Raw genomic sequence first — 25014 nt, forward strand, 5'->3', positions numbered from 1 at the left:
TTCATTCACTAATTCGTACTAATAAATCATCAATATCAATAATATCTGATTGCTCTAAGGCTTGCTTAACTTTATCAATGACAATATTTAACTAAGTATTAAAGCATAAATAAACATCATCATTTGTATAATTTTTGGATATTTAGTTATCAATAAATATTACTAATTTTGAAATTAGCTTAAATACTCCACCTCCAAGTTATGGATGCATTCCACTTAACTATATCCCATGAATATAAATATTCCTTAGTGGACAAAATTAAATTGGAAATTAACATAATTCTAGTTTATTCACAACAGTAACATAACTATTAACTAGATTGGTTTTAGATGTTACTTCTGACTAACCTAATAATTATGATATTGGATAGATTAAATTTTCTTATTCCATAATAAACTTTTTGATAACGTTTTAGTTCTCACTAATTATCTCAAGTTCCTTAATATAATCATTAACCAAGCAATTATGCAATTTATCTACCACACCTGGTTGCATGACCTAATGTGTAACATTGATGATTGAAATAGATATTGGGTATCTATAAACCCCTTCTGCATTATCCATGAAATTAACAAATTCTTATTGTTAAATTATTTCTTCCTTATATGATCCATTTAGGAGGAATAATGGATCATAAAATGAGAAATATACAATCGCTAATAGACCCAAAACTCCTGAAGCGCGAAAATCAGAAGCTGGTCGGTTTCCTTGAAACCCAATTCGTCGCCATATTTAGCTATCTGTAACACAATTTTGAAAATATTTCTAGATATTCATCTTTGATCCTGGAAAATTTTCTACCAATGTACCCATATTTCCAACTATTATTTCCATTAAAGTATTACACTTTTCCGTATCAAAAGCTATATTTTATAGCTATTAAAATATTTTTAGATAATGCTTAACAAACTTGCCAGCACTTGCAGAATAAACTTAGAGTGTTAAAAATTCATTATATAGTTTATTATTAAAAATGAGCTTTTTTAAAATAATATTCTGAGTCTAAATTATAATCAAAAGAGCTGGCTGGGTTTATTGTGTTTATTAATGGTAAGCAATAATAGGAGTAATCGAAGATATTTGAAATATATCAACTTTAAGTACCTTTTTAGCTAGAAAAAAAGGTATTTTATATAAATTAAATCCTCTAAATTTATTATATTAGTGAGTACAAAGGGCGTTAGACGTGTGACTATGTGGATGAAAATCAGTTGATATAAAATATATTTAAGACATTGCACCATAGAATAATTGTGTTTCCTATTTATTTTTATAGTAAATGAATGCCCCATCGTATTAATCAACATCGGCTATATAAGTTAATGTTTGTTTCATTTAACGGAAATCTTTGATAATACATTAAATTATATATAAGATAATTAAAAAATATATAATTTACTAATTAAAAATGTTGAGCTCTTCTAAGTCACAAGGTAATTTTGTGATAAGATAATAAGTTCATAATAGTATTATCGTATTATTTTTTTAAATGTGTATATATCTAATATGTTTAATATTATTATATTATTTATGAAAAATATTTAGGTATTAAACAAATGAAAAATACTAAATAAAAGCATAATATAGGACAGTCATATATCATTCTATGTTTTTCTTGTTTATAATATCATATTTTTCTCTAAAAATTATTTCACGTGTTACTTTAAGCTTGGTGATACTATAAACAAATTAAAATAATTCAATTTAAAACAAAGATAGACAGTCTAATATTAGTATATTTAATTAACTAAATTATGATTTATATTATTTTTATACGCCAATTCAGTTTACTAGTAATAAATTTTCAGCAATAACTAAATATTTCATTTAAGTTCTTCTACTATTATTATTTAAGTTTCTATCCAGAATAATTATATTTAAAAATTCTAATTAAATTTTATATATTGTTTACCTATTATTCCTATCTACAATTATGAAGATTTTATATACAATTTTAATTAAATTGATTAAACTAAACGATTTCAATATAATTATTGGTTTTATAATTATTATATTAGAACTGTAAAATGCTAATATTAAAATAATTATTTTAATATAATATTGATATAAATTTCTTTTAAAATGATTAGTATTCATACGCATTGTGATCTTATTTAATATGCTTACACATTTTAAAATGATTCATTCTTGTTATAATTATCATAAGTAAAATCAATGTCAGATGAATTACTCTAAACTTTCCTTTTGTAAACAAACTATTTATCTAATGATATGATACTATTTTTGTATATTAATAGAAAAGAATTCACTACGAAATACATTTTACCTCTAATTTAAGATAGATCTGATTCAGTGTTTGATATTTTTTTCAGTGATAATATTACCGAATAGCAAGTGGAAAAATTATGGATAGAATTTACTACTGGTGCGTAACAGTTGAATGGTCTTGAAATTGCATTATTGCTTTATTTACGCTCTAAATACGAATGTGTTGACCAAGCTCTCTAAATTTTACTTAAGACTGATTGCTTTGATAGGAAAGCTGAAGTAATTAGAAAGTTAAATTAGACAAAACATACTTAAGTTGGTTAAGAATCACCATTTGAACCTTAAACTACAGATTATATTAATGAAATTAACGTATATTAGGAATAAATTTATTTTTCAGAAAACACAACAAGTAAGACTGTACCATTTACAACTTTTTGGTATGAATTTGCATAATTTTTAATTTCAAATACTCCAATTAGTAGTTACACTTTAATTGAGAATATATCTTTAGGTACTTAAGAGCAAGCCAGATTGTCAATATGTTGTTTCCCATTTACTCCAATTAATCTGTAAATTAATCTTGATCAATAAAATTTCGATATCGTCATCTCCTCATAAGCGGAAATTAATTATTTATAATTAAATGAATAGTCGTAACTTCTTGTTAAAGCGGAAATTTCATCACCAGAGATCACTGAAATTTAACTTATTATTTCTCTTAACTCAGATATCTATACCAGCTCTTTAGAATCTTCAAAAACTCATTATTTAACAATTTTTAAAGGTCAAAATTCCATCAATATTATAGAGGAGATTTTATCATTTTCAAGCGAATTTTCTAATAGTTGTATAAATATTGAAGTACTTTGCAATAATAAAACCTACAAAATCGATGTCTAAGTTAACTATCCACTTTAAATTATTTAAAACTAAATTTCATGCGATGCACAATATTACTATCTTCAACACTGTTCATAAAGCGAATTTTTAGTTCAAATAGAGCGTTTTGAAACTGACGAGCTTTTCGGAAATCTTCTTCAAAATAGACAATTTGCTTAAAGAATCCACGAGCTTTTGCATAGTTAGAATGTATAAAATCGCAAAATACACTATTTGATATCTATCGGAATGCACGATGCTGGACTAGCTAGTTTATTTTTAAGCAAGTAGATAAAGCCACTTTTAGAAATTAAAAGGCCTTTTTACTTCGATTCCGAGATTATAATTCCTTAAGCTTAAATCTAATTAAATTGTGATAATACACATATTAATTTTTTGGAAAATTCTTTGAGCAAGATAGATGAAAAGTTGTGTATTTTATTGTTAGGTAAATAGATGTTATCTAGCTTAGAGGAACCAGAGAAAGTTACTCTGGCTTAAATTTTTATAAAAATGGGCAGATATGATTTAGCTAATAATTTAGTTGAACAAAGTAGTTTACTAGTTGGACAGCTGTTAAAACTTTATATTTAATCATCTTAAATTGATAACAGCTATTAAATTTCATAATTTTTAATAGAAAATGAATAGTTCTTGCGGCCAGAAAATGTTAATATTTTAAAAAATTTGATAAAAAATTGTAAATCTAACGATGAATTTTCAGTAAAAAGATCAGGAAATAAAGTAATTTTCAATCAGACTCCTGTTATATTAAAATTTTATAATAATTCATGGAATGGGGATTCAAATCTGAAGTTAATACCATAAAAATAAATAAATTGTAATGAGCTAGAATATGAGTTATAAAGTGGAAACTACACACTAATTGTTTAAAAGGACTTTGAAACTGTACAATTAGCTGTAAATAATACGAAAATTGATTTTGAAATAGATAAGATAAATAAAATTTTAACTATTAATAATGAATAAGTATGCTATGTTAGATTTCTGTATTATGGAACATTTGCATAGGATAGCTTCACAGATTATAATGGTAATGTATTGATACCTGAAAATTGTGATGAATTTGTTATATTGAGAGAAAATGGTGAATTTATTAAAAGTACACTTTGATTGATTCAAATATATATTTTATTCATTATTTTTACTAAAAAAATCTTTCACTAAATCTTTCCATCAAATAGACAATATTCTAATTCATATTGCTTTTTGTCTGTTTTTAGCTTACCAATAAGTGAAATTTTAATATAGTTGTCTATAGGAATTACAGAAAAACAAAATTAAACACTTTTTGGCGAAAATCCACTAAAATTAAGCTTCCCGATTATTTTTGTCTACGTAATAATTTCTAGATCATAGAGACCAATTCCTGTTAATGTGACTATAGCATCAAATTATATACCAAGTTTCAGATTCTCTAAATTAGATGTAAATTAAAATGCATTAGAGGAGGTTTATGAAATTGGAGTGAAAATTGGAAATGATCCAGTAATATCTTAAAATTGATAATCAATCTATGCCACTTTGCTATCTTTTTAAGTTAAATTTTGTTCTTTCTTTTTAATATAATAAAAATCGATAAATTTTTATTTTGTTTTGATATAAAAATTATCTTTACCTTCAAAATTAAACCCAGTAGGAGATATGCGTTTAATTAAATATTCTGTTATAACAATAGGTTGCACACATATTTTTATGATCGCTCTATCAAAATAAACTTACTCTAGCCCTTAATTTCTTAAAATATAATAGTTTATTGGCAATATTTGCACTTAATATTCAAAAGGTTGTATCACATTTATCTCATAATTTATTCCAAAATATAATACTTAAATAGTAGTATTTGACAAAGGATGCATAATTAACTAATCATTTATATAAGATCCACATTCTTTTGGTTTGAGTTAAACATTTTAGTCATAGCATTCTAAGATTATTTTTTGTCCTAAAAATATTTTATCTATTGGGAACTTTGGGCGAGTATTTCCAAGCGTGGAACGGGGTGTTGAAGGGTTTGAACTTTTTTCAGTGAAAAAATTTAATGTTCCTAATAAAAATGCAACTTAGTTGGCGGAATTTACTCGTTTAAGAAGAGTTAAAATATGGTATTAAGAAGATAACAATGATTTATTAAATAAATGAAAATCTTGCTTATCATCCATTTAGTTTTCTATTTAAAATAAAAATTTTGAAATTTTGATGCAGTTTAAAAGAGAGTGACACTCAATATTTGTAAAATTTTTACTAAAAATGTGTAATAAATGCAAAATAGGAAAATCTGTATCCAATTCAATAAGTGTATTATTTTACTATTAATATTCTTTAATACTATTAAAAATTAATTTGAAACTATTCATAATATCAATAACAAATATTGTCAAAATAATTTATAAATAATAAAGTTAATCTTAACTTTATTGCTAGAAGTGATAGTTTTTTACTAAAAGATTAAAAATTTCATTTATTTCAATTAATATATTTTCTGTTTATTAAGCTTACTTTACTAAGCTTGGACTAGAAACCTAAATATTTTGTACATCTAGTTTGTTAGAGATAACAATTTGCTTATTCTCCACAGTCCAATCAATGTGTTAATAAATGCGTAAAACTTATTTTTAAAAATTTGGTAAATGTAAATCAGTTATAAGTTTTGATGTTATATATAATTCCTTTTTTGAAATATAACTAATATCATTTTTAAGCATTTCCTTCTGTAATAGATGTAATTGATAAAGCAATTCTAGTACTGATTTTTTTAAATCTAATATTTATCTAGAAATATCTTTCAGTAAACTAATTTCCACTGTGACAATAAGTGCAGAAGTAAAATTTATATTATGATACTCTTATAGATCTAATGCGTATGAGAATAGTGGTATATGGGTTTTTAAAATCAGGTTACAAATTTTATAATTTAATTAAACAAGGCTGTTTTCTTGATTAATTTAATCATGTAAAAATTATTAAATAATATTATGAGTCTTATCAAATAGTTATATCGTTGTTAAATCAAGCATTTATATATAATGAATATTAATAAGATGGGATATTTGCATAATTTCGGTTGATATAACTATAAGTGGAAGACTACGTGGCAATTAGACTATTAGTTTATTAATATTGCAATCTTTAAATGGAAGATAAATAATTAAAACTAATTGGTTTATGTCTATCTTGAAATCTTAGTAATATATGATATTAAACTAACGAATCTTATGATCAGAGAATTAATCATTATAATATGATTATAATTCTATAGCTTAATTGTTTAAGCTGATTAAAAGGATGTTTGGATATGATGGGAGCAGATTACGAAACATTTTATTTTAAAACTTATATTTATAATATATTATTATTCTCATTCATCAACTTCTAATTAATCATCACCTTGATCGATGGTTTCGGCATAAAATCCTGGAATAAAGTCTTAATGACCAGTTTGATTTCTAATTAATTTAATTAGAAATGACTCCTATGGTCTAAGAACTGATATAACAGGATTTGTTGGTGGTAATAATATGACGTTTTAATTTTTACAATTTGGGCAGGTTTCTTATTTTCCAAATATAATAAAATGACAATCCAAACACACCCTCATTCTCTTAAAGTAATTTCTAGAGTTCTCTGGTAAATGTTAAAGGTTGATTACATCATTTTTATTGTCTGATTACTCGTCATAAGTCATTTAGAGTGACAAAAATATAATATTTACTTTACAATATAATTAACTAAAATAATTTCTAATAAGATAAGTTTAATAGATTAGTCATATGAATGTTGTTCGATAATTATTATGAAATAGTTAATACCATTAGTGCTTATTTTGCTATTCTATGTAGGCTGTTTTATAAGTACTGTATAGTATAACGACAATGTTTAATAATAATTACCAGATATCTATAAATGTAAATACATTAAACAAATTTACTAATCAACTACCTTATAAAATAAAAAAGTAGCACTATATATCTTAGTTGATTTTAAGGTGAGATTATTATATTTGGCTGTATCAGTCATATAAGATTATAGTCAATTTTTGAGATAGAGTTATTTGTGGTGTAAACTATATATTCATCTCTGGGATATAAAATAAGTACTTATGAGACTTTTTGGTTACATCACTGGATACTCTCTACTTGGTCTTAGAACAGCTCCTTGGTGAGGACCTCGACCTGCTCGAGAGTGATGTTGACTTTCATGGCGGCATCACGTAACTTGATGAGCCGCTTCAGCTTCTGGTCCTTGAGGGTCTGCAGAACTGCCACAAAGGTTGCAGCCGATTCACCGTATTTACCAATGCAGCGCTCGTTGTACTTAATGTCTCGCACGAGCTCCACGAGCTCTGCCTATAGCACCGCCCACTATGCCTCCACCTGGTGCCGGAACTCTGCGTTCTGCATTTTGGAGTGGGAATCTAGCAGAACCCAGAAACGTGCAAAGCATATTCTGCGGCAATAGTTACCTATGTGAGAACGAGCCCGGATACGCCTTAGGAGGGAATATTACTGCATTCTTCAAAATGCGGGTCAGCGCCCTCAAATACAGCCTCTCGGACCCCGCGATGATACGTAGTCCCGGACGTCCCGGACGTCCCAAGGCACCTGCAGCTGCGGTACCGGTGTAACCTGTGCTCCCACTGAGGGCCGCTCCCCGTAGGTCACGGAGGCTCACGAATACTCCAGACTTGGAGGCATCGCGGCCTAGAATGCTCTAGTGACCGTGCATCTCACTCTTCGCGCAGCCGCGCCACGCAGTCATCAACGCCCAAAAGGTCGCCTGCACCCAGAATGCCCTCTAGACGGCGAAACACGCGCTCCAGCACTGCGTTGTATCCCATATACACCTGATCATCAGCAAGCCTCCCAAGCTCCCCGTGAACCACCTATGCCACCTCACAGGCTAGTCTGAACACACAACCACAGAGGCTTGGGTGCATACCATCCAGACGGTGGGCTGAAAATCCAGTTAAGGGAGCAATCTTCTCGCCGCGCGGGTTGAAGCGCGGGTGCACCTCCCCACGCAGGCTCTCAGTGTAGGCCTCCAACACAGAAGGTAACGGCGTACACTCCAGGAACAGCAGTTAATCTGGCTGCACCTCGTGTTGCAGCTTTATCCTAACCTGCCCCAGTCGGAAGAACTGTAGGACCATCTCATTCTATAGAAATTCCAGGTCAAGCCCCAGCACGCGTGAAACTACCGTGATCAGATGGATAACAAAAGTTTATTTAACATTTCCTTATGATATACTTAATAATTTACTCAGTGATTCATTATTTAAGTTTAGTTCTAATTAAAATGATATTTTTTAAATAATCAGGTATAATTATACAACTATTTTTATTATGGGATATTTCCTAAAATTATCCAACTTGCTATTTACTTAAATTATATATTACATAATTAATAAAGAAAATAAGTTTTTTAATCCATTTATTGCTTTACATTTAAACTTATAGAAACTGAAAAACTATTATAATTTGCAATAATAATTTTATTAGGAATTTAATTTTTTAAATGTACAGAAAAATAAACCAGTAAAAATTTATGCCCTCCCTTGCAATTACTGTTCAAAAAGAATAGACGCATAATCTTTCAGATTCATGCTTCAGTCCAACTAGATATTTCTAAGCTAAAATTGAATTCAGTTCTTAAATGTATAATCGTATGGAAGAACCTATTTAAAGAAAAAGAAAATTAACAAGTACGCCGGTATAAACTGATTAATTTCCTACAAGAAATCCTGATTTTTGATGTATAAATGAATATTTTCTAGTTCTTATATTCAAACCTATAAATTAACTCCGCAGTTTTAATTATATAACTTAAAAAGAGTACTTTCACTCAACCAGTCTTTTCACAGATCCATCTGAATCCATCTTCAACTCCTTCACCACTGACACCTGAACACCCTTAAATTTGCCATGGGTGATCTCTAATAGCCCAAAGCCCTAACTTGTCACAAATTTCACTAGGCTTCAAAGCACTTCCTAAATCTTATTTGTTAGCAAAAACAAGTAATGGTACTCCTGCTAACTTTGCATCTTCACAGCATATACTAAGTTCTACCGCAACTTCTTCAAGGCGTTTTGGATCGGCGGCATCTACTACAAAAATAAGAGCAGTGGTTCCAGCAAAGTAGTTTTACCAAAAAGAACGAATAGCCTTTTATCCCCCTACATCATAGCAAAGAAGTTGTTATTTATTGAAAGTAACAGATTTAGCATTAAATCCTTATGTAGGTTGAATGAGGGATGCATCTTCACCACAAAGAGATTTAAGAAGAGTAGTTTTACCAGCATTATCTAAACCTAATATAAGTAGTCGGTGCTGTTTCTATGGCGTTCTAAATCTTTTAAAAAAATCAAAAAGTCCCATGTATGTGGAGTGGGTAAATAAAAATAAAAATAATATATCATTTTATATAATTAACTAAATCAATAGGAGATATATAATATTTCTATTATTAATTATAAGATAAATCAACATTTAAATATGAGTATTGATATATTCTAAATTAAAAATTATATTTTGATTTATAATGTTGTTCCTGGCATTTGCAAAATTACAACGCTATTGTGTCTATAGAGAACCATTAGATGTTAAACCATGTAAAGTAAATGCATTTAATGATAATATAGGAGTAATTTTGGATGTAGATTTAGAACTCAACTCAACAGGTTGGATGACTTTTAAGTCTAACTCAAACCCAGAATTACCTGCTAGATATCAATCATACTATGTTGGATACGCCGAAGGAAAACTTTTTCAACATCATATCTGGAATCATCATATGAATGTGAAAGATTGGTTTTTACATAGCTACTTACCATTCCCTGATTTTCCCGAAGAGCTTAATACATTCTTTAGATAAAATTTAGCATGGACTAGGTCAAATATAGGTAAGTTTGCTAGAGATAGATTCTGGAAAGAAGTTGGTAACACTATGTATCATTTTGATGGTATGGTTTTAGGGTACTAACAAGCATGTAGTAAGGCTGAATATATGTCAGAGTTAGATCTGTATATTTATGTTTCATCAGGAGATTTATTAGATGTCGTTGAATTTGCTCTCCCTACAATGAGACCTAATTGGAAAAATATGACTTAGGAAATGAAAGAGACCTGGGCGTAAATGAGAGATCACTGCTCTGGACTTGTTAGAGTTTCAAATGACACGATTTACCTTTCTTAGACTGCTTGGTTCTTCTATGGTTCAATGACTCGTGTTTGGAAGGAATATGAGTTTAACTATTCTAGCTCTGCAGCCTCAAAGATATCATTTTCTTCTTATCCTGGATTTTCTTATTCCTTTGATGATTTTTATGCAACAGACTCTGGTATCATGTTCTTTGAAACAACTAACAATATATATAACACAGACCTATACAATTTATGTTCTCCTAAGTCAGTATTGACCTGGATTCGTTCTTAAGTAGCCGGTAGAGCTGCTAAAACAGCCCCAGACTTTATCTAGCTTATTAGAAGATTCAATTCAGGAACTTACAATAACCAATGGGTCGTCGTTGACCTCAACAAATTTAAGGAAAAAGCTGAAAAAGACGTAATGTGGGTTTTAGAACAAGTCCCAGGCAGAACAGCGGCCTATGATGGGACCGAACAACTGCTGAAGGACGGCTATTTTGGCAGTTTCAACATTCCAAGCTTAAAGAACGTAAGAAAAGTTTCAGGTTATGAACCAATGGCCGAGGCTGACCCCTCAGATGATTACGACGCCACGCCCAGAAACTTGATTTTCTAGCGCGATGCCCCGAAGGTCGATTCTTTGGAGAAAATGCAGCATTTGATGAGGTACAACGATTATTTGCACGACGCGCTTTCGCTGGATATGCAGGGAAATCCCGAACCGGGATTTGCAATTTCCAGCAGGTACGACCAGCGCCCTGGGGACCGCGCGAAATGCTTCGGCGGATTCGATAATAAAATTGGAATGTTCAACAGGAGGACAGGGGAATACCTAGCGTTGATCGTTTCGAGCCCTACGAACTAGACAGAAAGCGCCCCGTTGTGGGCGTTCAAGGGCGACATGTATTGCCCCAGAAGAGGGCTTCCCGACGGGCCTTACAATTACCCAAGTATTACGGTTCCGCTAGAACTAAAGCTCAGGAAGCAGCCTGAATGATTTATTTTCCCTATTATCTTTTTTGTGTAAGAGAAGGTATTCAGTAGAAATACAAAAATAGATTAATTATGTGTTGTTCAGGCCTTAAATTACGAAAAAATAGAAACAGTAATATTATGTATAATACTATGCAATATATTTCCCCACTTCAAATTTTACGATGTCAGACTCTGAGAGCTTTCCATAAGAATTCGACCTTCCATTAGCTTAATAGCAGACTATAGAAGGCTTCACATTTACTCCAGAGAGAATAGTCGGTAGAGGTTCATTCGGTATTGTTTATTTAATTAGGTCGCCTCAATTCTCCTAGCCACTAGCCTTGAAGCTAGTGGTCTAAGATCGACGGTATAAGAATAGAGAACACCAACTTATGTCAAAATTAGACCATCCATACACCACAATCCTACGAAAAGGATTTTTTGTCTCTGCTGGATCAACCGATGATTTAATATTATACATTATTATGGATTATTATCCAGAGACATTACATTCTCTGTATCGTTAATATTCAAGGTTAAAAGAACACGTTCCACTCATGATTGTTCGACTTGCTACTTACTAAACTGCTAGAGCATTGTTGTATTTACATGCCCAAAATATAGCACATCGTGATTTAAAGCCTACAAATATTTTATTTGATCCTAACACGCTTAAAGCCGCACTTTGTGATTTTGGATCTGCAAAATAACTAGTTTTTGGGGAACCTAATGTATCGTATATTTGTTCACGTTATTATCGTGCCCCAGAATTAGTTCTGGGTGCTACTAATTACACTACTTCAATTGATGTTTGGTCCTTTGGATGTATTTTGGCAGAAATACTTTTAGGTGCTCCATTGTTTCCTGGTGAAAGTAGCGTTGATTAATTCGTAGAAATTGTGAAATTACTTGGTTCACCAACTTCTGACGAATTTCTTGCTATGAATGGCAGCTTAAATTCTGTTCGGTTTAAAGAGGTTAAAGCTTATGGGCTAAATAAAGTTCTTAGAAGCAAAGCACATTGCGATGTCGTTGATTTATTAGAGAAAGTACTAGTGTATGATCCTGAACGAAGGTTCACTGCAAGTTAAGTTTTAGCTCATAAATTTTTTGATCCTGTCAGAGAGCTTGGTGATACGTTACCAGGAGGAGAAGAAGTACCATCAGACTTATTTAAGTTTACTGATGAAGAAAAAAGCATTTTAACTACTTAATAAGAGTTATGGGCTATTGTTGGTAAACGGTCATAGTGAGTGGTTTGTATTAAAGTTTACTATTTCCCTACCTTTATTATTACTACTGGAACAATTTAAATTTTAATATATAAATTTCTATTATAAATAAATTTTTGAATGTCTAAAAATCTAAAATTATCAATTGATCTCAGCAAAATCTTGATATCACTTAATGCTGGTGATAAACCTGATAAAAAGATTTTAACAAACGTGCATAGTGAACTATAAAGATTAATAGAAGAATCATCTTCAGATGGAGATTTTTTGGGAAATTTCTCTCAAAAACTTGACCTACCGAGATCTTCTAACATACGGCCAGATAAATTATCATCTTTAACTTTGTCTAGAGTACCTGATTTACTTCTTTTATCTAAATCTAATATCAATCCCAAATGATTACAATACTGCTTAGCTATAGCTAAATTTCATAAAAATCTTCTTCTACAAGACAAGATTGCAATTTATAAACCTGTATATGTTAAATGTAATTTTAATTAATACATTTATTTTTCCAATAAACAATAAGTTTGCATCGTAAGTGATTGACAAATACTTCATGCTATTAATATTATTCTAAGATGAACAAATTAATTATGTTACATGAATCAAGTACTTATGATAATAATTAACTATTTATAAAATTTAAAATAAGGATAATAAATTATAATCATATATACCCATTTAGATTTTTCTTTATTATGAGAGTATATAACCTATTTTTTGAAACTAACACATTATCATAGGATATTTTAAATTATTATAAAAATTAGTGATTTTATGGCATCCTAATCCAGAAATTGATATTTCAAACGATTGAAACTATCTATACACGAACTATACCAATATAAAAGTAAAAATATACTTCATTATCACTAAATATTAAACACATTCATACTTGCTTCGCAATTATAAGCAGAATCATGATAGAAATAGCTACAATGAATCCAAATACAGATGAAAGAAAACTTCTAATATATCGTTTTTCTGTTAATACTGTCCCAATGAAATAAGCTAATGTAATGTATTATAACATAGACTTTTCACTGAAATAATATTAATTAATTATTGTCATTGTTAAATATGATGTAGTAAAAGAAAATAGATGCTTTTAATTTATCTTCAGCATAATTAAAAATAATGATGATAATATAAAGTGAATAGATTCTATATAGTATAATCTTAGGTTTAATCGAAAAGATAATAGTAGTCTATATCCAACTATTGCTAAAGGTGATAATTTAAATAAGTTCATTTTTATAAATTAGTATGGTATAAATAATAATAATTACTAAATATATTATAATCTAAATGTAACAATATTAATAATAGTAGCAATTTATTCAATTACTTTATAATTAAAAGCTTGGAAATCGTCTTGAATCATACTATATACTTTAGTGTTACTAGTTTTTCTCAGACATAATCATAGCATATGTATTAACAAAATATAATATTTAAATATTTTTAAGTTCATAATTTTATTATTTTGTTTATAAATTTTATTAATATATCATTAACATTATAAATTTTATGCTGTTATTTAAATTCAGTAACTAACATCAACACAAATATCATTTTATAACTATATAATAATAAAAATGGATAAGATGATTGCTCAATTACTTATCATTATATAGTTTATGATTTATTTTTTAAGTGTTTGTGAATTTAGTTAATATAATACTTTCCAAGTAATAGTATTATAAGTGACAATATAATTTTACTTAGTTATTTAAATACAAAATAGTATATATTACATAAACTAATATTCTTAAAATGTCTACCAGCGATGAACCATCAAAATCGTTCAAAGCTAAGTAGTCCACATCAACATCATTCACCTTATTATCTTAAATGATGTGGGCTTCCTTATTATCGCTACCCTCACTTGTCTAAAAGTTAGGTTTACCCGCAGTTAGTGTGTTGTATATACTTTCTATAATTTTCATTTTATGGATATATGATTCATTCGTCGAAGCTGCCTATTATACGTAAACAAGATCTTATAGGCAAATGATTCTTAAAATACTAGGGAAAAAAGCATCGATTGTTCTTGATGTATCTATTATAGTGAACTACTATGGTGTTACTACTGCCTATATGGTTATCGCTTCGTAGAACTATATTTCATTTTTAAAATAAGTAGCAGATTTTGACGCCAACCCGTATATAACAAAGGTTGTCATAGCTTGCATTATTTTTTGCCTGTGCTTGCTCAGGAATTTGAAGCAACTAGGAAAAATAGCGTCAATAGCGTCATTGACTATTTTTAGCTTTTCTTTCACTATAATTGCATATTTTTTCATTGGTCTTAAAGGTAAGCAGCTGTGTCCTGCTGCATCGTCGTATGGTATTGTTATTTCACCAAAGGTTGGTGGATTAATGACATTTGTTAACTTTTTAGCTTATATACCCGCTACTTAAGGTGCATTTACTGCTCATAACATGATTCCTACAATGCTATCTGAAATGGAAGGTCCCAATATTATTAAGAAAAAAGTTTTAAAGATAGCATTACTAATTGCGTGTATGTCAGCTTTCTGTTTGTACATGTTATCTGGTATTATGGGTGCTACGATATTTGGGTCAGCAATTGCTGATAACGTCCTTGTTTCCTTTTAGCCTTGTAAATTCGTCTGGATTTATATTATGTAATTTTGCTATGGACTAGTTGTTATTATAGTGTATCCTTTGATCATTTATCCAATTAAAGTTTCATTTGTTAGCTACTTACCTTAATTTAAAGAATGGAAGGTCCACTTAACAGTTTCTGTTGTTGTAGTGGTAGCAACAATGGCGTTAGCAATGGTATTAGAATCAATATTATCAATCTTTGGGTTTTTCTCATCTGTAGCAGGGTTTTTTATGTTCTTCTACTTCCCAATAAGAATTTACCAGGTTCTGCCTAGATTAAAAGTCAATCATGTAGAAGATTAAAAAACGGCAGATTCTGTTGCTGTTGTTATAGTTGCAATGGCCCTACCAGGAGATATTGGTGAAAATATTACTAGAATTAGAGCTTTAAGTGATAAATTCAAGATAAATAATGATGATGGGTTCGACTAAGGTATTCCTATACTATCAAGAAAAAGTTTTGAAAAAAGTTTTAATGTTGAAAAAGATAACACCTATGAAATTAATAAAAATGATACTGGTTTAATGCAAGAAATTGCAGGTGAAGAATTAACAAGTTCTAGGTAATGTGATGCTGAATAGTTAGGCATCTGTCGTAATTCTGTGGCTGAAAAGTAATCGGTAGCAGTCAATTAAAGAGAAGTGAAAAAGAGAGCAGTTATTGGTTGGATTTTAATAGGTTTTAGCATAATTTGTTGTGTTGTTGGTGCAGTTATCAACTTTATGGATATCTTAAACACATTCATGCCATGAACTAATTTCTTTAGGTTTATTATATAATTTTAATCTATATAATAATCATATTATTCTATTGTAATACAATTTTTCTATTTAATATAAGAGAATTTAAATATTAAATAAGTTTTCCTATGTTACTTAATCTAAGATAAATGTTAATTATACGAAATCCTGAATAATTTAATCAATTCAATTGATTCAAATTATTATTTTAGATCTTTATTCTATTATTTTATATTTGGCTGCAATTATTGGAATTAAACTAGACTATATGAAAATATAGGTATTAGGTTGGATAAGTTATTATAATTAAAGATAAATCAAGATAATGCAAATTATCTTGTAACTAAAGCTTTTTTGGATGTATAGTAGTATCAATTTTTCTACTTTGATTATTAGCAATAAAAACTATGGAAAATTATGGAAAACTAATTTTTTAATAACTAAGCATATAATATGCTTCCAATACATTAATAATTCAGATATAACTATATAAAAAGATAACTTTACTTAGTATTGTTTCATAGTTTGATTTACACTTTCTACAAAAGTATTACTACAACTTCGATCTCTACAGAAAACTCCATATGCGTTATTACTAAAATAATTTTTATACTGATTTAAAAACCTACAAAGTAGATATACTTTTTATATCCAATTTGCTAGAGATTATATTTATCCCACTTCACTAAATGCAAATTTACACAAATCAGGCACCCGCGTAAGAGCTTTTAACATAAATAGCGCAAGTTGATACTACGCCTATTAAAAATCTTACATAATTGCTCACTGCACACTACCAAAAAATTATTCCAGAGCAAATTTCAGAGAAATTTATTATCAACGAAAAATCAAAATCTGAATAGTACACCCTACTCGGAACTGAGATTATTAAACAGGGAAAAGTGGCCCTGCTCATAATGGCAGGAGGTGCAGCAACGCGCCTCGGTGCGAGCTGCCCAAAAGGAGCATTCCCGCTCAACAACTCCTGCCTCTTCGAAATCATCATCAAAAACGCAATCCGCATCGGATCGCCTGACATCATCATCCTGCTGAGCCGCGCAACCGCCGACACCGAGAAATTTTTCAAACAGAACGACTTCTTCAAATACAACCAAAATAAGCTCACATTCGTCTACCAGGCAGAGTACCCCGTGGTAACCCCAACAGGCGAAATCCTCGCGCTAGAGCACCAGATCCTGCAGTCGCCGAACGGAAACGCTGGCTTCCTCCCGGCGCTCGCTGCCGTAAATCTGCGCAACTACGAGTTCCTGCACGTTATCGGCGTTGACAACCCATTCGTGAAGCCCCTTGAGGCCGAGATGCTCGGATTTGCGATCTAGCGTGATTTGGACGTCGTTAATCGCGTGATAAGGCCGAAAAGGAACGAAAAAGTTGGCATTTGCGGTTTCAAGCGGAATGACTGCAGGTGGCAGTCGCAGATCGTCGATTTGAGTCAAGTTTTGCCCGAAATCGCGCCCACGGTTTTCGAGTACTCGGAGGTCAACTTCGACGAAATCGACCTCGCAAACAGCTTCGGGAGCATCGCAAATCACCTATTTTCGACGCGCATCCTGCTCAAAATTCAGGAAATTCAGCAGGTCGGAATGGCGGTTCCCTTCCATTTGGCCATCAAAAAAGTTTCGTTTTTCGACTTTTAGGAGCGGAAAATTGTCGTTCCAGAGCGAGAAAATGCTGTCAAATTTGAGCACTTCATTTTTGACTACTTCCACTTCTGCGAAGTTGCGAAATTTGGCGTTTTTGAATGCTCCAGAGACGAATTTCAGCCTTTGAAGGAAGTTGGGGATATTGAAGGAATTTTGGAGAGATTGATGGAGTGAAAAATGGTATGTTATGTATAATAATAAGTTATATTTGGGAAGTGGGGAGTGGAAAATGGAAGGGCTTCAGGGGGATCTGAGAGTTGCTATAATTACGAAATAAGGCGTTCAGTGAGAGAATGTGGTAGTGTTAGGAAATGTGTGCACTTATCTGGTTTAAAGATGACAATTTTCAAAGTCATTTGAAGTGCAATAATTTGAGTAAAAATATATATTCTATTTTATCATATATAGTTTGAAATGTAATCGCTACATATACAAAACTATATTCTGTATACTAATTATAATCTTATATAATATAATTTTATATAGCTCCATTCCTTGAAATGACAGACCCATAGAAAAAGAAAATTAGCCCCTACAAGCCTGAACCATAACATGCATCATTATACAAAAGGTTAGATAAGGCGTTTGGAATGGCTTCTGGCGATTATGGTTTACTGAAAGAAGGTGATAGGATTCTTGTCGCAATGTCTGGAGGAAAAGACTCATATACGCTGTTTCATCTCCTTAAATCTTTTTAGCAAAGAGTTCCATTTAAATATGATGTTTTCCCTGTTACTGTTAATACAGGATTTGGTGAATTTCGGGCGAACGTAGAAAAAATTAAAGAGCACCTGAAGACAGTGTATGATTCAGATCTACACATAATTGAAGAAGATTTCCCATCAATTATAGATAATCACTTGACTCCTGGAACACGAACATGTTCTTTCTGCGCGCGTCTTCGTCGTGGCTCCCTATCGACATACTGCAAATCTCAAAATATAAACAAAATAGCATTAGGGCATCATGCAGATGATGTTATTGAGTCAATGTTGATGTCTTAGCTTTAGAATGGTCGATTATGGACTTAAGCTCCTATTTATGAAAACACATCTAATATTAGTATTATTCGTCCTTTAATGAATATTTACGAAGCTCAGATAGTAGAATTTGCGAAAATACGCTAATTTCCGATAATAAAATGTAACTGTCCATCCGAAGGTGATCCTTCTCATTTTCGCGCTGTAGCGAAGCGTCTAGTCTAAACTTTAACAGAACAAGTACCATCCGCTCGACAAAATCTTTTAGCAACATCTAAGTAAGTCATTAAAACAATGAGAATTGATAATACTAAAGATGATGAATTGTGATAGCTTTATTTCACCCAAAAACAAACTATATATATGATTTAATGATACTTTCAGTTAGTTTTGATTTAAACTTCAAAATATAATATATATCCTCCTTTGATATTTTTGGAAAATCATTAAAATGCTTTAATATTTCTTAGCTTGCGCTTCCATATAAATTTTAAATCATTTTTTAATAAAAGGTTAAAAATTTCCCTTCGTTTTATACACCTCTTAAATTAGAACTTTCACCACAAAAGTTATATAGTTTAATATAAAACTTAACAGTTTCTTATTCATTTTTTGTAAGTACTAATTTAATATTTAAAGAATAACAGACTTAAAATGCGTTATGAAAATCAGCCTTTTCAAACTTTCCTTCAATTAAAAGATAACTATAATGTACATTTTTTATTTATTTTAATTGGTGTAAAAGACGCCCACTTTATATAGAAGAAGCAAGATCTGAACCTGTTTTTCTCTCAACGGTAGCGACTATTTTATCATTTTTCAGTACTGCAAAATCTCCAAAATGTAGAGTTTTTATAGAAATAATAGAGAGTAAATCTTTAGGGAAAAGTAAAATGTAAAACTACTCACCACGTGGATCAAGTTGTAAAGAAAGCATTTTAGTTAAAAATATTATAGGTTTATATACATTATAAATATAGAATATATATAAATTAGAATTATATGAAAATATCATATAATTTACAATAAATTATTAATCACTTGGGTAACATCTCATCCTGAATTCCACTAAAGAGGTTTTAATAGGTTTAAAATAGAATTTTTTCTTAAATCAGCATATTTAAAGTATTAGTAAGATTTTGTAAGTATCTTTGTTTACATTATTTAGAGATTTTATATCTCTAAATTTTAATCTTAGCTCTATATACATTAGTGGTTTATAAATATTGTATATTACAGCAAGAGTACAAATTTTCAGCCAAATTCATTGTATAAACTTAAATAATATTTTATGTTATCGCTTCATCAAATATCACTCTTAGCAACCAATCCCTGCAAATCAACTTATTCATATTTTCTCGTCAAAAGTTTCTCTTCGTCTCCTGCTCGGATGATTTTCCATAAGTTTTCTTAAATAAATTCTTTCATTTCAAGAATTCTCAAACATTTTTAGTTGTCATTATATTTGTGCTAAAGATAATTCCTTAAGTTTTATTACTAAAATTATTCAATTTCTCGTAATATTTTTAATTCAACGGCAAAACTTAATTTACCATTACCCATTGTACCAACTATATTTATTAATGGGCTTCCAACAACAAGTAAAAATTTAAAATTTGGAATAAATTATAATTTTTCACATCCTCTACAAACAACAAACGTAAGATTTTAGAGAACATATAAAACTTGCAAATCAACCAAATTTATACAGTAACTAAATTGAGCTGATTTCAACTCTTTACAACCAACAATAGAATTCAAATTTTAGAACTCACACCTTGAAATTAGGAGGTTTTGTAAGTTTTTCAATAATGAGAAGTCAAAATTCTATAGCTTTAGATTTGAAAGATTTAATGATATAATATTCTAAGTTAAAATTGTATTTTAAAATGTTATAGAATGAAATTTATACTTAAAAAAGAATGGAATAGTAAGATTTGGAATAATTTCGTCATCAAATAGAATCTGCTCCTCGAAATGAGCTGCATTGACTACTTCTAGTTGTTTTTCAAAGAAATTAAAATGAACACCAGAAACTTAATATAATAATTATTTCGTAAATTTAGTTAATAACACTTAACTATCAATTTTATGATCTGTTGATGGTTTTTTCAGTCTTTTAATCTCAAGCCAGTCATCCTTAAGATCCTCTTTGATAAAATCTGAAATTTTATAACCCTTAGCAAGTTTTGTCATCCTTTATTGAAATACCAAATTTTTAACATTAATATTGTAAGAAATAAGTACCTTTGAACTAAAAATTGGAAGAAATCTAGTATCAATTAGGTTATCAAAAGCCACAAATTTAAGTGATCTCAGAAGCTAAAGTGGACGTAAATCGGGAAGATTTGATATAGAAGAGAAAGAAAGGGTTTCTAAATTTTAAAGGAATAAAATATCTGTAAAATATAGAAGAGTTGATTCATATAAATAAAGCTAACGAAGATTTGGAAGAGTTTTCAAGCTAACCTATACCCGACCTGCTGCTAATGATTGAATGCTATCTAAAATTTGTTTTGGTAGTTTTTAGAAATCTGCTTCTGTTGTAGTATACGAAAACTATTTCGGAATAAACTAATCTAGATCAGTATTAAATGAATAATATATTGCTGAATTTTCCCATTCATCTACACGTCCTTCATTCTCTTAAATGATAAGCTCTGGAGATATAATTAAATGTGGAAATGGGCACTCGAGTGACATTAAAAAGAGAGTGTATATTTTTTAATAAATGGTATATAATAAAATGTTTATGAAGTTTTAATGATAACTATAAATAAATATAATTATAGCTTTAACTTTCTTAGATTATTGTATTATGATATTTAAATCACTAGTGTTAGATAATTAACATATTTTGCTAGTGAATCTGCATTTTGTCTCATTATAATTTAGTGTGACAGAGTTTAAAGTTTTTATTTCCAACTTTAAATTTAAGTACTATTATAAATTAACTGATAAATATTATTATATAACTAATGGAACAGTACAAAATGCTAAATGTTGATGCTATTTTAATAGTGATAAAAGAAATATTATTCAGAACCCTTTAAACTATAGATATTTACATATCTCTATCTGGTTGTATATTAGAATATTTCAATTTTTAAAACTACAATATACCTAAAAAACTATAATATCAGAAGAATATTCAGACTTCTGAATCTAAAAGTTACAAATATTAATTATATCCTATAAATATTTTTAGTCTAGTAAAAATAGAATTAAACATATTTATTGCGCAAAAATTACTTAATTGTATAATATTATATATTTATTGTTACTGAACTGTAAATCTAAATTATTAAAATGTATGAATCTCATATACAGCCTTCTACAAGTGAATTTATGTCTTAGTCATAAATCACAGCTATGGTACCGTAAGTTAATAACTAACAAGGCCCTATACTTACAAAATGTTATGATTTCCCTAATCCTACTTATAGAACTGTAGTGCCAATCTCTATCTTGTAGGGTGCAACTGAGACAATTACGGTAACATTTTTATCTCATAATGCGAATAGTTGTATTGCTAGTGTTTCTGGTGACTATATGATCTCGGCTTGCTAGTAAAGTCCATTTTTAAAATAGTTAGATGTTGAAGCTTATGGTGTCGATGTAATTCTTACAGGACTATACCCTGGATTTGGAAAGGCAAAGATAAACATAACTGGATGCTTACCTATGGTTACTATTTATATTGAAGCAAATATTATACAAAATCCTCCTCATGTACTGCCAGTTGCAACATCGCTTCGTAGTTCATAAAACTTTTAAACTTCACAAATGACTTCTTCAATGAGAAGTTCAGAAATTGATCCTTTAACTGGAAGTTAAAGAATGGATGGTTCCGGAAGTTGGAGGGAAAGTAAATTTCTTAAAGATTCAGGTAGATGGTGACTTGTGTAAATTATTTTATTTTGAGTATTGGAATAATATTAATATTAAGAATATGATGATATAAAATTTATAATAAAGTCACTTTATTTCTTTTATTAATGTATAACATCAATCAATGAAAGGCTCTAAGTTGTCTGAAAGAAGATTATTAAATACAGTCAGTAGTTACTGATTAATATAAACTGGTTCCTTGATAAGAGTGATCACAGGTGTATCTGAGTTATCTTCATCATCTATTATCATTTGGTTGATGGATTTATAATCATTATATAATCTATACTCCGTTTTATTTCTAATTGTTGATTTAGAAGTTTAACCTCGTAATTTAACCAAATCACCATAATCAATAGTATCAATAGTAGAAGTTGTTATTGATCTTTGTGTAATTGCTTTTGGCATAACTGATCTGACTGTTTTAATCTATTCCGAAGATATTGGTTAAAGCGGAATCTTAAGCTTTTAAACAGGATGACTAAACTATTATGCTTAACATATTATATTAATATCAACATTAGCACTGCTTTATTACTAAGTTATTTGCCTATGCAATAAATTTACAGATGAAAGACCTGATCTCATTTTTACAATTTTATTATGATAATAATATTTGTATCAATTATTTCATATAACTTTCTGCAAAACTATATTTCTTAGTTTCTATATAAAATAAATGATATTTCTTAATAATATAATTTTTATTACTTTTAAAGATATTACATCTAACAATATTATACTACAAAATATCTATAAATTAACTAGTCTATTGTACATTATTACTCAACAATGTTAATAAGTTATCATTTGGCAGTAAAGGATGATACTACTTGAATAGAAAATTGATATTAAAGTATAAGATTTGAAACGTAAGGAATTGCTTAATACTCTGTTGTAGCTAATTAACGAAATGCTATATTCAATATATTTCTGCTGAATTATGATCAATCCAGTGTGATTTTTTTAAGGATGGATCCAACTTAACTGATTGGTTATTATATAATTAGAAGCTCATGTTAGTAGTCTCCGGTTCGAGGCCTCGAAAAGGCTCCAGAAACCAGTTTCTCGATAACCAGTTTGATCTTTATTCGGTATACACCTCGAATCCCATTCTTAAGTTTAGCGCGAAAAAGAGTTTCCAGAACAGGCTGGGCCGAAAGTATAATTTGTGATTTCCAATTATGTATTATCGTGTTCTCCCTCCAGATTATCCACATCCACTTCCAGAAATGTTATTAAAGTTCCACCACTAGCGTTCCATCGCGATCGCTTGCATCCGCGCTAACTGTATTGACTACCGGTTTATCAGGCGGATATTCTTCCTCAAGTCCAACAAGTACATCGACACCCAGCTACAGGCTGCCGTGGAGCGATCGGAGATCCTGTAGTTCGCCATGACCATCCTCCAAAGCAATCTGGATGAGCAGCATCGCAATGTATGCACCAACATGCTGCGGCAACTTACGCAATCCACCACCCGTCTCGGCTATGATGCGGTGCGAGAGTATGTCCTACTCGAGTGAGATTTTAGCCCCTCCACTAAATGGACCTTGGGCTCTACCCGCCATTCTACCAGCTATAGCCCCAGGTACTCGACCGCCAGCTGCAGTTCTGGGTTCAGCGCATCCAGTCGCACCTTGTAGATACCGGAACACACTTCCTATCCCTCAAAGAGTTTCGACCACCTCTATTTCACTTTCAGCCGGAGTTCGACTTAGTCAACCGCATTCTTTGCATCTTCTCAGATGCTGGGCAGCTCGAAAAAGTGGATACCACACTATTCAGGGTATTCGTCGAGTCTCCAGTCGTGGTGATCCGGCGCAACCTCGAGGTCGGCCTGATCAGCTCCGTCGACGAGCTCAAAGAAAAACTCAACACCTTTTTAAAAATCTAAAATAGAATTTATGCTACCAACTATATATTTTTACATGATATTATATACTGCTTTTAATTTTGTAACTTACTAAATTAAATATACTATAATTATAAATATTATTGCTACCGCTCCAAATTAAATGTCCGTTGAGAAACTTTTAAAAACACAATAAGAACTGACTGACCAGATTCAACATACTAAATCATAAATTAAGAACTTTGATGAGAAGATATCTGCACTTAAACTAGAATAACTGACATCTACTGCAAATTTAGAAGGATTTTAGTAATAACTAGTAGAAGCTAAAATTAGCGAAGAACAACTGAACTAATAGTTGCAATAGATAACACAAGAAGTGAACCATCAAAAGGAAAGAATCGAATCGTAGAAAAAATATGCTGAGAATAAAGTTGTTTAATAGTAGTATCTAGAGGAGAAATCAGTTTAAGATAAGCTTGAAACACAGATATTAGAACTAATTGAGTAGAAATAAGCAAGGATGGATTGAAAAATGGTTATTTTATCTTTATCTATTTTATGATTATTCACAATCATTTTATTAAAAGTATTAAATATGTAAACTCATTCATTTAATATAATAGAACCTAATAAAAGATCACTCACTGTTTTAACTTAAAAGTTTATGAAGAATTAAGAATTTCTTTCTTAATATTTAATGATGGATTGACTTTGTTCTTTTTAAGTTAAACCCTATCACCCACATAATTATCCACTTATA

At 30.2% G+C, this 25014-nt stretch overlaps 18 protein-coding genes and 1 pseudogene across 18 annotated transcripts; 10 read left to right on the top strand and 9 right to left on the bottom strand. All coding sequences in view use genetic code 6, as the record gives it.

The window, feature by feature from the left end:
• Window position 1: 1 nt before the first annotated feature.
• On the bottom strand, window positions 2-1336 carry SS50377_25244 (ELMO/CED-12 family protein; the record flags this gene model as incomplete). Its single annotated transcript, XM_067909078.1, has 1 exon — window positions 2-1336. The coding sequence occupies one exon, from the start codon at window positions 1334-1336 to the stop codon at window positions 2-4; it is 1335 nt and encodes a 444-aa protein (XP_067763899.1).
• Window positions 1337-2083: 747 nt separating this feature from the next.
• Window positions 2084-4246, top strand: SS50377_25245 (uncharacterized protein; the record flags this gene model as incomplete). The annotated part of the gene is made up of 1 exon (XM_067909079.1): window positions 2084-4246. One exon carries the CDS (start codon window positions 2084-2086, stop codon window positions 4244-4246), a length of 2163 nt encoding a protein of 720 aa, XP_067763900.1.
• Window positions 4247-4828: 582 nt separating this feature from the next.
• On the top strand, window positions 4829-5275 carry SS50377_25246 (uncharacterized protein; the record flags this gene model as incomplete). The annotated part of the gene is made up of 1 exon (XM_067909080.1): window positions 4829-5275. The coding sequence occupies one exon, from the start codon at window positions 4829-4831 to the stop codon at window positions 5273-5275; it is 447 nt and encodes a 148-aa protein (XP_067763901.1).
• A 1216-nt stretch (window positions 5276-6491) lies between these two features.
• Window positions 6492-6818, bottom strand: SS50377_25247 (uncharacterized protein; the record flags this gene model as incomplete). Its single annotated transcript, XM_067909081.1, has 1 exon — window positions 6492-6818. One exon carries the CDS (start codon window positions 6816-6818, stop codon window positions 6492-6494), a length of 327 nt encoding a protein of 108 aa, XP_067763902.1.
• Window positions 6819-7251: 433 nt separating this feature from the next.
• On the bottom strand, window positions 7252-7533 carry SS50377_25248 (uncharacterized protein; the record flags this gene model as incomplete). Its single annotated transcript, XM_067909082.1, has 1 exon — window positions 7252-7533. The coding sequence occupies one exon, from the start codon at window positions 7531-7533 to the stop codon at window positions 7252-7254; it is 282 nt and encodes a 93-aa protein (XP_067763903.1).
• Window positions 7534-7859: 326 nt separating this feature from the next.
• On the bottom strand, window positions 7860-8282 carry SS50377_25249 (ELMO/CED-12 family protein; annotated as a pseudogene).
• A 692-nt stretch (window positions 8283-8974) lies between these two features.
• Window positions 8975-9508, bottom strand: SS50377_25250 (ADP-ribosylation factor like protein 2a; the record flags this gene model as incomplete). The annotated part of the gene is made up of 1 exon (XM_067909083.1): window positions 8975-9508. The coding sequence occupies one exon, from the start codon at window positions 9506-9508 to the stop codon at window positions 8975-8977; it is 534 nt and encodes a 177-aa protein (XP_067763904.1).
• A 163-nt stretch (window positions 9509-9671) lies between these two features.
• Window positions 9672-11273, top strand: SS50377_25251 (Phospholipase B; the record flags this gene model as incomplete). The annotated part of the gene is made up of 1 exon (XM_067909084.1): window positions 9672-11273. One exon carries the CDS (start codon window positions 9672-9674, stop codon window positions 11271-11273), a length of 1602 nt encoding a protein of 533 aa, XP_067763905.1.
• A 160-nt stretch (window positions 11274-11433) lies between these two features.
• On the top strand, window positions 11434-12504 carry SS50377_25252 (Kinase, CMGC GSK; the record flags this gene model as incomplete). The annotated part of the gene is made up of 1 exon (XM_067909085.1): window positions 11434-12504. One exon carries the CDS (start codon window positions 11434-11436, stop codon window positions 12502-12504), a length of 1071 nt encoding a protein of 356 aa, XP_067763906.1.
• Window positions 12505-12603: 99 nt separating this feature from the next.
• Window positions 12604-12882, top strand: SS50377_25253 (uncharacterized protein; the record flags this gene model as incomplete). The annotated part of the gene is made up of 1 exon (XM_067909086.1): window positions 12604-12882. The coding sequence occupies one exon, from the start codon at window positions 12604-12606 to the stop codon at window positions 12880-12882; it is 279 nt and encodes a 92-aa protein (XP_067763907.1).
• A 1380-nt stretch (window positions 12883-14262) lies between these two features.
• On the top strand, window positions 14263-15873 carry SS50377_25254 (Amino acid transporter family protein; the record flags this gene model as incomplete). Its single annotated transcript, XM_067909087.1, has 1 exon — window positions 14263-15873. The coding sequence occupies one exon, from the start codon at window positions 14263-14265 to the stop codon at window positions 15871-15873; it is 1611 nt and encodes a 536-aa protein (XP_067763908.1).
• Window positions 15874-16550: 677 nt separating this feature from the next.
• SS50377_25255 (UDP-N-acetylglucosamine pyrophosphorylase) lies at window positions 16551-17699 on the top strand (the record flags this gene model as incomplete). The annotated part of the gene is made up of 1 exon (XM_067909088.1): window positions 16551-17699. One exon carries the CDS (start codon window positions 16551-16553, stop codon window positions 17697-17699), a length of 1149 nt encoding a protein of 382 aa, XP_067763909.1.
• Window positions 17700-18025: 326 nt separating this feature from the next.
• SS50377_25256 (tRNA 2-thiocytidine biosynthesis protein) lies at window positions 18026-18835 on the top strand (the record flags this gene model as incomplete). The annotated part of the gene is made up of 1 exon (XM_067909089.1): window positions 18026-18835. One exon carries the CDS (start codon window positions 18026-18028, stop codon window positions 18833-18835), a length of 810 nt encoding a protein of 269 aa, XP_067763910.1.
• Window positions 18836-18845: 10 nt separating this feature from the next.
• Window positions 18846-19442, bottom strand: SS50377_25257 (ERCC4 domain-containing protein; the record flags this gene model as incomplete). The annotated part of the gene is made up of 1 exon (XM_067909090.1): window positions 18846-19442. The coding sequence occupies one exon, from the start codon at window positions 19440-19442 to the stop codon at window positions 18846-18848; it is 597 nt and encodes a 198-aa protein (XP_067763911.1).
• A 368-nt stretch (window positions 19443-19810) lies between these two features.
• SS50377_25258 (uncharacterized protein) lies at window positions 19811-21208 on the bottom strand (the record flags this gene model as incomplete). Its single annotated transcript, XM_067909091.1, has 1 exon — window positions 19811-21208. The coding sequence occupies one exon, from the start codon at window positions 21206-21208 to the stop codon at window positions 19811-19813; it is 1398 nt and encodes a 465-aa protein (XP_067763912.1).
• Window positions 21209-21814: 606 nt separating this feature from the next.
• On the top strand, window positions 21815-22405 carry SS50377_25259 (uncharacterized protein; the record flags this gene model as incomplete). The annotated part of the gene is made up of 1 exon (XM_067909092.1): window positions 21815-22405. One exon carries the CDS (start codon window positions 21815-21817, stop codon window positions 22403-22405), a length of 591 nt encoding a protein of 196 aa, XP_067763913.1.
• A 108-nt stretch (window positions 22406-22513) lies between these two features.
• Window positions 22514-22984, bottom strand: SS50377_25260 (uncharacterized protein; the record flags this gene model as incomplete). The annotated part of the gene is made up of 1 exon (XM_067909093.1): window positions 22514-22984. The coding sequence occupies one exon, from the start codon at window positions 22982-22984 to the stop codon at window positions 22514-22516; it is 471 nt and encodes a 156-aa protein (XP_067763914.1).
• A 359-nt stretch (window positions 22985-23343) lies between these two features.
• SS50377_25261 (uncharacterized protein) lies at window positions 23344-23967 on the bottom strand (the record flags this gene model as incomplete). Its single annotated transcript, XM_067909094.1, has 1 exon — window positions 23344-23967. One exon carries the CDS (start codon window positions 23965-23967, stop codon window positions 23344-23346), a length of 624 nt encoding a protein of 207 aa, XP_067763915.1.
• A 447-nt stretch (window positions 23968-24414) lies between these two features.
• Window positions 24415-24783, top strand: SS50377_25262 (uncharacterized protein; the record flags this gene model as incomplete). The annotated part of the gene is made up of 1 exon (XM_067909095.1): window positions 24415-24783. One exon carries the CDS (start codon window positions 24415-24417, stop codon window positions 24781-24783), a length of 369 nt encoding a protein of 122 aa, XP_067763916.1.
• Between the last annotated feature and the right edge of the window lie 231 nt (window positions 24784-25014).

Source organism: Spironucleus salmonicida, chromosome 5, assembly GCF_000497125.1.
Source record: "Spironucleus salmonicida strain ATCC 50377 chromosome 5, whole genome shotgun sequence".
NCBI lineage: Eukaryota > Fornicata > Diplomonadida > Hexamitidae > Spironucleus > Spironucleus salmonicida.